The 12,183-nt window shown below is 37.9% G+C and overlaps 2 protein-coding genes across 12 annotated transcripts in view; one reads left to right on the forward strand and one right to left on the reverse strand.

Moving 5' to 3' along the window:
- The window catches only part of nhsl1b (NHS-like 1b), a 187,729-nt gene extending 183,845 nt beyond the window's left edge, over positions 1 to 3,884 (forward strand). For all 10 annotated transcript variants that reach the window (XM_088625023.1, XM_088625013.1, XM_088625015.1 and 7 more), the window contains one exon: positions 294 to 3,884. In XM_088625023.1, coding sequence (XP_088481149.1) covers positions 294 to 993 — 700 coding nt within the window. In that variant the 3' untranslated portion in view covers positions 994 to 3,884. The remainder of the gene's footprint in view (positions 1 to 293) is intronic.
- Positions 3,879 to 10,504, reverse strand: hebp2 (heme binding protein 2). Of its 2 annotated transcripts, none has more exons than XM_088625033.1 (5): positions 10,373 to 10,504; positions 9,535 to 9,626; positions 8,284 to 8,419; positions 6,387 to 6,567; positions 3,879 to 4,351 (listed from the first exon to the last, which is right to left on the reverse strand). In XM_088625033.1, exons 2-5 carry the CDS (start codon positions 9,607 to 9,609, stop codon positions 4,156 to 4,158), a joined length of 588 nt encoding a protein of 195 aa, XP_088481159.1. In that variant the 5' UTR covers positions 9,610 to 9,626; positions 10,373 to 10,504; the 3' UTR covers positions 3,879 to 4,155. The 2 variants fall into 2 exon arrangements, with proteins under 2 accessions (XP_088481159.1, XP_088481160.1); XM_088625034.1 differs by lacking the exon at positions 10,373 to 10,504 and adding an exon at positions 10,099 to 10,358.
- Between the last annotated feature and the right edge of the window lie 1,679 nt (positions 10,505 to 12,183).

Raw genomic sequence — 12,183 nt, forward strand, 5'->3', positions numbered from 1 at the left:
ATAAACATTTACCTGTTCCTTGCTGTATACAGCTCGCCTTTATAATGTCACATGCCCATTTCTCAGTTTTGCTCTTGAATGTCTGCTTGTTCCTTTGTATTCTACATCCTTTGTAACCCTACAATCACTGATTGCCAATTTGTATTCCTGCTAAGAACTGGTGGCATGTGAAAGAACGACTGTAGTTAGCAATCAATGACATAACTTAGCAAATATCTTGCCTTAACAAAACCTTGCTAAACCCCAGTCCCGAATGGTGCTGAAAGTTGTATCTGTGTCATTCCTCACTCTAGATCCAAAAGGAAAGTTCTGGGCAGGAAGGAGTCTGAGGAGGAGCGGGTGCGAAGCCACTCCCCATCCCCCCCGGTCACCCCCACCGGGGGGGCACCAGGCCTGGCCTCTCTCTCCCGGCCGACCGGCTCTATCCAGCGCAGTGTGCGCAAGACGGCCACCAGCAGCGACAGCTTCAAAGCCCTCCTGCTGAAGAAGGGCAGCCGCTCCGAGACCAGCTTCCGCATGTCTGCCACAGAAATGCTGAAGAGCACCGACCCCCGCTTCCAGAGAACCCGCTCCGAGTCTTCCCCGGAGACCCCCGACAGCCCCGGCTCCTGCAGCTCCCCCGGCCGTGGCAGGAGAGCCCAGGAGGAGTGGGCCAGGAGTGAAGGCTTGCTGCCCAGACTCTCCTCCTCCTCCTTCTCGGGCATGAAGTACGGCCGCTCCCGCACCCCCCCCTCTGCTGCCAGCAGCAAGTACAACGCCCGTAGCCGCCTCCTCAGCAGCCCCATGACTGTCATCTGCGAGAAGGAGGGCGAGCAGGCTGAGGCAGCCGACTCCTGTGGTCCCGCCGACATCAACTGGGATGGCACGCTTGAGGACCAGGCGCTGGAGGATGGAATGGCAAATAACGGGGATCCCAGCCCTGTTTCTGAAACGGACTCGGCCAGCAAGCCTCAGGACTCCGACGGCACTTTATGTGAAGAAGGGAACAGTTAAGCAGGACAAGCCTGTGAACCAGGGTCTTGTAATAACCTACAGCCAAGTCTCACAAGGATGAACCTGCTCTCCCAGTAGCTCTCCACCTGACCAAGGACCGATTCACAGGGTTCTGGTGTTTGTTTGAAAGGAGGAGACGGCTGAAGTGAACTTGCTGAGGTGCTCAGCTCTGAAGTGAAAGGCTATTTTCCGTAGCTTTTTTTAACACCTGTATTTCAAGAAGAGGTAGCAGCCTTCCCCGAGCCAATGTAGCTGCAAGTTTTCCCATTCTGTTCTTCTCTTTGGTGGGTTCAGGGGTCTTGTAGGAATCCTCCAGTTTTTAGGAAATTGCTTTTAAAAACACAATGACAGAAAGAGTGCTCACAGGGAAAAAATAGAAAAGTAACTAGTGTTTTGGGGGGTTGATCTTTTGATGCTGGAATGGTGCTACTAGTTAGAAAAGATGACTGCAGACTAACTAGTATTCTAGCAGAGAATGTGCAACAGTGCAAAAAAGTGAAGGATTATACTAACAGTTTCATGTGTTGTTTTTCTTAAAAACGTGTTTCTTTTAATTAATGCATTTTTGAATATAATAAGGGATAAAGTAAACCAGCCTTACATTTTTACACTTTAGTTTCCTATTACACTCCACTAGGTGGAATCTGATTCTTTGTAAACAGATACTAATTTTTTCATAAACTGTTTTTGACAAAATGTTCTTCCACGTTGCCCACATATGTAGATATTTTTCTTTTGTTTTGTTGAGAGCAATACCAAGGGTACAGTTTCTAAGACTTGGTCTTTTTCCATACTGATATTAAAAAAAAAACGCAGTCAAAAACTGCTCAAAAAGACGGCTGAGAAGCACATGGGATTTTCACAAGAACAGAAAGCACTGCCAAGAAAAGAAATGATTATGGTTTATAAGTCTTTTATAAGTTTTTAGTTTGTAGATTTGCACTACAGTTAATTTTATTGTTCTTTTTTAAATTATAGGAATCTATTAATAAAACTGTTAGTATGATTTACTAATTGGAATGAAGAATGGATTTGAAAGAAAAAGAAAAAATACTTGAAAGTTAACAGCCCTGTTAACATTTGTTAATGTTTTGGTTACCAAAGAGTTCATTTTAGCCTACAGTATTTACTTGTCAGGGCATAGTTTATCTCTGAAATTTTGATGTTAGACTAAATGTTATAAGGCTGTTTTGCAAAGCTACACTTAAAAGTGCTACTGAATACTACATCTTATAACTTTTAACACCAACCAGATTTTTCCTAACATTGGCTTAAGATCCTATGTCCTTTGCTTTCTCATTGTTAGAAGTTGTGCATATAATTTTATGAAATATCTACATATTAATACTAGTTTTTTTTTATTGTGAATGTAGATCATTTCTTATAACATTTCTTATAATAGTGTAGTAAGAGAGAGTTTTTTTTTCTGGAGATCGCCAAGATGCTGTGTGATGGTTCCCCAGTGTGATGTGACAAAAAGTGATAGTTCAGCCTGTCATTAGCTGGACATTTAAAAAAAATAATTCCAGGAATAAAGCATGCAAATGGCATTGGACCTTTAGTATCAAATAAGGAAACAAAGCTGTTGGTGTTAATATTTGAAGTTGTATGATAAAATGGTGAGTAGCGTTTTAGGAGACCTGTAAAAGCAAGACTAATTTTAACAGCTCCACTGTTCATTGTTTTTTTTTATTTTTCCTGTGACTGATTTTCTCTTCTGAGCAGTTTTATATTCTTTGTAAATAGAAAATTGTAAAAGTAACTTTTGACTTCTTTATACTTCACAGGATTTGTACATTTTTAGAGCCTTTTTTTTAAAGAGGGGGATAAACTTTTTGTAGACTATTTATTTCAGAGTAGTGAAAGGATTGTTGTGAGTTCTTTTCCCATCTGCAGTCCTGTTGCTTTATTTTGAGAAGTTTTGTCAATTCTGAGGTTTTTAAAGTTACCATGTGTCTAAAAAGGTGGAGCACTAGATCCTGTAGTTAACAAGCTTCCAATCAAACCAGGCTGCTATGTTTGTCAGTCTCTGTAATAAAGCTTGTTATTAAATGTCCAGTCTGAGTCACTACAATCAAGGAGTCCATAACAAGACATTTGGCCCACCTGTATACACTGACTTTGATGATTGAATAAATTGTGAGAAAATGAAAAAAGTCAATGTCAAAATAAGTGAAAAAGAGTTCCAGGTATCTGTGGACTCCTGTTACTAATGACATCTCTTCCTGAACAGTGCATGCCACCTTCTATAACACATTTAAAGCTGTTTTGTTTTTCCGCTAACAGCAGGCTATTCTGATTTGAAACCAAGTGAAGGCAACATTACTTTTTTTCATAAGCATAACATGCATTTTTGAGATCATTACATGAATAGTGGTTTGAAGACTTCTTTAACATAAATTGGGGATACTTGAAACTATAAAGATGCTGCCCTCCTCTCCCAGTCCATCAATACTTAAACAGCATTTGGGGACATGTTGCTGAAGTGGGTATAATGACATAGCATAACAAAAGGACTTTAAAACCACCAATAGTGAGACAAGTAAAGTGCAGGGATTTGCTGAACCTTCCCTGTCTCAGTCCCTGCTTAGTGTACCAGCAGGAACTTATCCAGTATTCTTACGAGAAGGAAACGAGGAGCAACACACTAAATTTGAAAACTTACACACTGCAGAAATTCTCCCCTTACTGTTTATCCACATAAGGCTGAGAAAAATAACTTTATAATATTCCCTAAAAGTCTTAATCTGATCAAGATACTCAGGTCCTTTCCATCATTTAAATTTTCTTACAGAAAAGTTGATTAAATTAATAAACATAAGGTAAATAAGACTACAAGATATGTATTAAAGGTGCTTTTTCATTAATAAAGGTTGTGCAAAGACTTTAAATGCTCTTCATTTTTATTTCAGATTAAAAAAAAGTAACAAAACCATATTTACACTTGAAAGAATGAGTTAAAGTAATTATACTTAAGGTTAGCAGTCGGCATATCTTCTGCAGAGCAAACATCACACTTGTACAAGGCCAAATGGTTTCATAAGCAACAATGTTATTTTAAAACATTAAAAATGTTTTTAACACCAGTCACTTATTAAATGACAGGAGAGCTTGGTTACCATTAGTAATAAATAAGGGCATACCCACTATTTAATCGGGCTTTCAAGCGTTAGTGTCTTCGTCAGTCTTCTTCTTGAGCCACACCTCATTACGTCTGTTCACCAGTTTGAAAGGACTGTCGTAACCAGCAGTGTAATACTCCTTATCGACAAACTGATGGCCATCCCTTCTCAGACTCTCAGACAGCTTCAGCAGCTCCTCCCGGCTCTTCTGTTCATTTGAAAACCCCCCATACGTCCTAAGATGGAATCAACACAAAAATGCAGGCTAAGAATATTAGACATCTGTGCAGTGCAATCTCAAATCCTTCTGATTAAGACTAGGTCAGAGGTCACCTCCCCAGCGTCTGATGATATTCTGAGGGTGATTGCACAAGCCTGAGTTTTAAATACGTGGTAAGGAAATAGCGCGGATCTTTACTGTTAGAATAACCAAACTACTTCCATGTACAGAACCAGATAATCAAAGCAATATGTCTAAAGAGAAATAATGGATTAGTTTAGTTAATAGTTATTCTATTAACATATTCCATGCCATTTCTAAATTAAATCTTAGAAACAATAAAGCATTATCAAGGTACTGAAATCAGAGATCCATTGTTCACATACTGCCTTGGAGGAAGAGAGGAGGACTCTTATTTGGCTCTTGGTACAAATGTGAAACGGCTTGCTCATTAAATATTTTAATTGGGTGTGAAGAAGGAAGTGATTTATGTTTCAGGATAGAGGAAGGGGGGTGGGGGTGTAGACAGAAGTGTGTGGTGGGGGCTGGTCTTTATTTCTCTATTTCCCACCCAAATGACATATTCAACGAGCTGCAAGCCTTATCAGAACAGACCAAACAGATGTCTTGCATTAAACAGGCATCAACATACGTAAGGGGTATATTGTTGAACCAGCTACATAACCTGACACTGAAGTCGTATTTTCACATTTTTACAGTACAGTACACATAAAGGGTTTTCAATACATATTGAGCCTAACACTTATGGTAATCCTATGGATTAGAGAAACAATTCAATGTGTTTTTACTGTACACAAAATTACTTTATCATCGATTAAACTTTACGGGAAAAAATAATAAGCACTAACATATAATTGTTGCATTTTATAGGGGGTTGATACGGTTTGTAGCAATTTAGGCATGACCTACATTACATTGTGTGTTTTGTTTTCCCACAGGATCTACAAGCGTTGAGATGAAATAAAGTGTGTTTTTCAGGGTTCTAGCTCTAATACATTATTTGTACTGAAGACTCGGTTAGAAAGAAAAGTTAATGATGCTAAGTGAGGCAGTAATTTTTATTGGAACACCCCTAATTGAAACACTGTGTATATTAAGTTATGACCCTAATGCCTATGACAAAGCTAGGCATTGCAGACACGACACAATCAAATGCACTCCTAAGCAAAATTACAATATGTGTATGCACAGTATTATTATATGGTATGTATAACATTATGTGCATATACGGTATTGTTTTGTTGCACTGTTATTATAGGATTAAACATAATCATTAAATGAATGTAATATTTAATAGCACACATATTAACTGAAGAGAGTTCAGGTGGGTAGCTGCGTCAGCATGCGTAGGCTGCAAAGGAACACACGTGAAGAAGGCTCCACAGTCGAAATGTTGTGTTTTCTTTCTTCTCTTTTCAGCATGGAAAAAAACCTATTACTTGTTTAATTGAAGAGAGGCAATTTTTACAAGCGTGTTTTTTTGCGTTTAATCTACTCTCCACAAAACTTAAAGATATTGAGGGAATGATAAAAACATTTCCTCTCTGCCGAGTTAAAATAGTTGATTTCACAGGGGCAAATTCTTCGTGTGTTCAAGTATTTGTTCTTTTTCTTTCACAATGATATTCACGTGGATGAATGTGGGTAACATCGGTTAACTTGCAATCCCCGATAATGAATCGTCCTTTTCATACCTACCTGTATTTAATATATCTATTTTTTGTTTCTAGCATAATCATTTAACACTGCTTCTTCACTGCACCAGAATCACTTTTCACATCAGATTTGCACTTGCTGGCCATAATTCAAGTAAATTCACAAGAAAAAATAAAATCATAAGCTACAAAGAGAACACCACCTTTTACAGTTCAGGCCGAGTGTGTACAGAGTGTGAGCTAAGTGTGTCACCAGAGTGATCTGTCTTATATTTACAAAGTGTCAATGAAACTGGCCTCCTCATTAAAACGTATATTATTATAATATTCCTTATTAAATCATAATATATTTCCCTTCCCAAACAATTCCTTTACCTGACGAACACGGTAAACTCCTTCCTGGTTTCAATGAACACTTGTGGGTCAGATGGCTTGGGGGGGTCAACCTGATGCTCTTGAGGTATGTAGAAGGAAGTGGTGAAGGTGGTCTCACAGAAAGGTCCTGCTCCAGGGTCCACCAAGCACGTCACAGGGGCCGTCATTTCTATCTTCATCTCTGGCACAAGCAACACAACAGGCTGTTATCCCATTGGAGTTTCTTCACACAGACTACAGAAAACTAGACCGATTGGCCTTACATTTCAATCCCACTGCTACACCTTTTGGTTTACGTAAGAATGCCTTTGTAAGCACAACCCAGAATGAGGACGGACTCGAAGGTGGCTGAGGGCAGTTACTGCTGGCAGACATGTATGTAGTGACATCTGTTGCACTTTCTTTAGTCTACACAGTAGTGATGCGCAGGTTGGCTTTTTTTTTACCCGCCCCCGCCCGCGGTTGTGAGAAAGGATCCCACACCCACCCGAACCTATCTAAAATCTTTTTTTTTAACCTGAGTCCACCTGACCCACAAGTAAACCCGCACTCGGACGCGGGTGTGAGTCAACCTATTCTCTAATTTTAACCTTTCCTTCAATTTGTATTGATAAAGCAGCCATTATCCTAAGGAAAGAATACAAAGATTATCACATAAACAAAGGCACATTTTTTTCCCAAAAACAAAACTACCTTTTAGGTGGACAATTTGGATCATTCAGGTATGATGGAGACTGCAAACTCAGGAGCAGAACAGCAATCCACTCAAACAGAACATGAGTCTACAGTAGTTCCAATATTTTTCCATAGAGTCAAGGAAATCAGGACAATGCAAGATCAAAATCTACTAAGACTTCAAGGGCACAACTTCAACTAAACAATGCTTTGCGTCTGCCAGCCTTTTCTCCTGTTCCAAGTCCAACTTGGAATGTCATCAACAGGAGGCAGCTTTGACCAGCCAGCCTTCACCAGCTGGCTTAAGCTGCACAGGGAGGCAGAGCAGTAAAAATCCCAAGGCAATCTCTCCAGAAACTGACCAGGTCTATTCAAGGACTGGTTTCATCCTCAGGGAAGCCATACCAGATACTAAATGTGTAATGTTTTCCTTTTGACAGTGTCTCATTTAAAACAGAAAACCTATCATTTTTATCTGTATTTTTATGAACATTTGATGTGACTGTGTTTATCAATATCTGACTACATCCATTAGACCTTGGTGCATTTCTTTTGTGCATTGATATAAGGTATAATAAGCAAAAAAGTATTAAATATTTTCCCAATGTAACTGATATTCCCCCAAAATGATTATTTATTATTGACCAAATACATAGTACCATACATCAAACTTTCATGCTATCATTTCAATAGTGAACCAGTAAAAATCAGTCTTCTCCTAGTCCATTCTTTATATCTAATTTACAGAAAACAACCTCAAGTGTAATAGCATACCACCCTTGTATGAAGCAGAAGAATCTTCTCATAAATATGTGACCAGATTAATATTAAATGAAAAATGATTTGAGGTTAACAGCAAAATAATTTAAATTTGTTTTTTGTTCTTTTCAAGAAATAAAAAAGTTGTAGAGTAAACCGAGGCTAATCTTAAGCAATAGCAGAAAGAAATGGTATCTCTTATTACTCATTAACCAATTATATCTGAATTATGGTTTCCCATAATATAGTTAGATCCTTGGCGATAGTTAAAATAAAAGGCTATTCATTCAGCATCAATATAAATTTTGAGGCATGACTATAAAGCTTTGAGAAAGTAATATTTTAACCAGAAAATCCTATATTCCTCTTTTTAGAAAAAATGACAGTAGTCTACCTAATTTCATCTGTACTCTCTTTCATATTCCAATCGTGGAACAGACACAAAAAGCAGATGTTTACTCACTTTTTTCATTATTCCCCTGAATATAATTAAACAGTCGCATGAATCCTGTGTTAATGGCTGAATCATACTGCATTCCACTCCCAGAAGTGCTTGCCCACTTTGTTGTTTCATAGGTTCGTATTTCATAATCTTGAGCCTAGAAAAAAGAGACAGCATAACAGCTTTTCTAAATAACACATCTCCTGTGAAGAGAAAATGAGAGAATGAGAGAATGCTTTCTGGCTCATTGTGATGGTTTAGTTGGGAGAAGCTGTTCCATACCAAAATCACAGTTGTTCTTTAAGGACTCCAGCTTCACCTGCAAAAACTTGCTTCAGATACCCATAACGCTTTTTTGTAATGTATCACCTGTTAAATTTCACATGTGCCACTGTGCTCTTCATGATTAAAGTAGTCCCCTCTGCAGACCTCTTAGGATTTCTAATACTTAAGTCAAATCCCAAGTTAATTTGAAGCCACTTACGAAATCCCAAACACTCATAATGATTTAGAGTGGCTAAATTACACCATATGACCTGACATTAATCAGGGAAGACTGTTGTTTTAATAGAGATAAGTCTCCTCTATTAAGTAAGAAGGCAGGACCCTCATGCAGACTGAGGAGTGACCAAAGGGCAGCTGCCGAAGTGGAGATGAGGTGGAGGTGGGACACAAAAGACAAATGTGAAGCAAAGAAGGGACTTACATACATACAGTTTTTTAAATGGAGAAAATGACATCAAGAACAAATACGATTTAGGACAGCTGAGGCCAAATCCACAACCAATATAACTTTGGTATGTTATATCTCCTGAGCTTTCCTTGTCAACAAATTTTCTTGGCAAACTTACCATTATTAGTTGTGCATGTTCATTATTTTACTAGAAACTCTGCAGTGACTTATGTCAAAGTGCAGAAACTGGGGTAAATCTACATTTTTTCGTAGTGCTGGGTTTACAAATCACAAATTTATCTAGCTCTGAAATATACATCTAGTCATATCTACTTACTGGCAGTAGCCAATTATGTGAAAGAAACCCAAGGAAGCGACTAATGTGAAAGAATACCGCCTGCCAAGAAAGTTTCATTATAAGTATTTTGCAACAATATAATTTTCTAGAAAGGGACAAGAAATGACCCTTCCCCGAAACAGAGAAAAAAAAAACAAAGGAGCCAAAGTTGACAGACTTGCTACATTTGAAGAAAAACAATAATGAACTGAAATGTTGTACGAAAAAAGCAGTCGTTGCAAAGCTCAGTTAATACACTCACCTTAAACTCAACAGGTTTCCATGGGGGTAACTGCAGACCAGTAGAAAACAAAGCTTGTTGAAATGTCTTCAGCATCCTGGTGCTTCGGTTGACTACAGGTGCGGTATAGAGTATAACATTACACAATTAGCTCCCTAGGCGAAAGCATAATCAAATAATATCCACAGTACTGTAAACCATGTTAAACACGGTTTAAACTATTCTAAAATAGCTATTTTTAAAAATTATCGTTACCATAGGAAACAGTGCTAATATAGTAAGTTAGCGTTTTGGAAACAGCGTTTTATAAATAAAACCCCACAATATTTCCGAGGACATTGGTAATCCTTAAAAGGTTTAAACGGCGAAGGAAACCAAAATCTAATTAAAGCCTTCTCTATTAAATCAATCAAAATAGCACAACGGCACCGACTTGTAGCAATAGTGTTCAGCACTATGGAAGATTTAAATAAAACGTTACTAGCTGTCATTGCTATTATCATATTATTATAACATCATAATAACCGTGGTGTACAAATATTAGCTGTCAACAAAAGTATAGAAAGCAATAACACGGGTACTTACCTAACAAGACTAGTGTATAAGAAATCAGAACAACTGTTAGCTTTTTATAATCGAAAGTCAATTGTGCAACGTAAAAACTTACTTAACCTAGCGTGATGGTAACGCCTACAAGAGTGTTAAATAACTCAGTGACTCTAGGTTGCATAAGATTCAACTTTGTAAACAGAAAAGCAGGCAGTCAGGTTGTTTTGTTATGATGGCACTGACGTAACGCAAAATCTTGTATTAAATGTCAGGTATTATATTAGAAGTTAAAATGGAATTGGTAATTTACCGTTCAAAAAATCCAAAGCACAGTTCAAGCGCACTGCGTTTGTTCAGACACACGTGACAGCCAGGAAGACACACCACACCGTCCAGCCCCTCAACGACTATAGGACGGTGTCATAAAGACGTCACATTTCCATTGGTTATCTGTGGGTGTAGTTCATTTTGATTGCTTGTTGAATTTAGTTACAAAACAGAGCTGGAAAACGGTGCTTCTTTACACAACATGTGCTGGAAGGGCGACACAATGTTACTCAGCCCAATACATAATTGCAGACCGGCCGATAATGTTGTCAGATTAATTTCATACACGTTAGTGTAAAAAAGATTACCATATTTACTGTAGGTATGTTAAATAACCTGCTAATTGTATTGCGTAAAGATTCAGCTTTATAAAATGATGTCTCACTTTCACTAGTCACCTACAGGACTAAAACTTTTCTAAAACAATACAGAATATATAGATAACCACGTGTGAGTGTTTAAAATATAAACACAAGTTTCCAGCTACTTGTGTATTTTGTGGTTCGTCAAATCTGAAACAGCAGATATCTAAAATTAAAGTTTTTCACCAGTTAAAACTACTTTTACACTTGCAATATCATAAGATCATTTTCTCAGACATTAGCATCACAACCTTTTGGTGGTATAGTAGTATAAATTATACAACTGAAAAATATGAGAAACAACATGAATAACAGTTGAAGAAGGCCAAACTTTCCTGGCAGAAAGCAAACGTAATTTCTTATTTTCCATGAATAAGAACATAAGAACAATCAGAAATGAGAGGAGGCCATTCTGACCATCAAGTCAATTTGATAGTAGCTATTTAATCTAAGGATCTCATTCTACTGTTTCTTGAAGGAAGCCTAGGTATCGTTTTCAACAAAATGGCTGTTGACACTGTTCCATACTCCCACAGCTCTTTGCGTAAAGAGGTGCCTCTTATTTTCAATTTTAAATGCACTTAAGGTATTTTCCACTTACTTCTCTACTTCATGTTTCACTGTTCATTCTGAAGAAGTCCACAAAAGAAGAGGCTTTGTGGATTTTGAATGACTCAGTCAGGTCTTCTGTAGATGTCTTTGTTCAAGACTAAAAAGGTTCAGTTCATTCTTCCTGTCAGAGTAGAACATTCTCTTTAGCAGCAGAGTGCATCCAGCTGCTCGTCTCTAATCTGATTCCAGAGCAACCATATTTTTTACAAGGTGGTTATCAAAATTATATACATTATTCTAAATCAGGTCTTACTTTTGCATTGTAAAATGCACATTTAACATAAAACCCTTGATATACATTCTACATATTCTACTGTACAGCCTACCAAAGAATAAAATGGACCTTTTTTATTGCTTGCTATAAACTGTGTTATCACCACTAAATTAGTGGTGATGCTTAACAAGCTAAACTGTAATCAACAACAGACAGGATGGAGGTACAGTTCCTTATGTAAATATTAATTGTTTAATTGAAAAGGATAAAGATGATGGTGATAACAATATTTACGACCAGTTCACGAAAAAGCCTTTAAAGCCTCTATACCTTCAATTGTCTGTATTAAAAATCATCTGCCAGGTGTTTCCTAGCCATTAATTTAATTGAAAATCTCTTATCTTCTTGAGGCATACAGATCTGGGATATATACAGCACAAGACACACAGCTCCCTTCCTAAATTTGATGAGTCACGTCAGTATCCAGACACCCGATAGGTTTAAACTCTTCAGTGACAAATCCACGTGCGGAAGATATCTCAAGCTGCAGCAAGCTCCCTTCTCTCATGTCCTGCCTTCTGGTATTCTCTTCTCATTCCTTGCTAC

Source organism: Lepisosteus platostomus, chromosome 3 (assembly GCF_059453375.1).
Source record: "Lepisosteus platostomus isolate fLepPlt1 chromosome 3, fLepPlt1.hap1, whole genome shotgun sequence".
NCBI classification, from domain to species: Eukaryota; Metazoa; Chordata; class Actinopteri; order Semionotiformes; family Lepisosteidae; genus Lepisosteus; species Lepisosteus platostomus.

Coding starts and splice junctions, on each gene's coding strand:
- hebp2 (XM_088625033.1), bottom strand. CDS start 9,609: ATGCTGAAGACATTTCAACAAGCTTTGTTTTCTACTGGTCTGCAGTTA. Junction 6,568..8,283: donor TCAGGGGAATAATGAAAAAA/GTGAGTAAACAT, acceptor TGCTTGTGCCAG/AGATGAAGATAGAAATGACG. Junction 4,352..6,386: donor GAGTTTACCGTGTTCGTCAG/GTAAAGGAATTG, acceptor ATTCCATCTTAG/GACGTATGGGGGGTTTTCAA.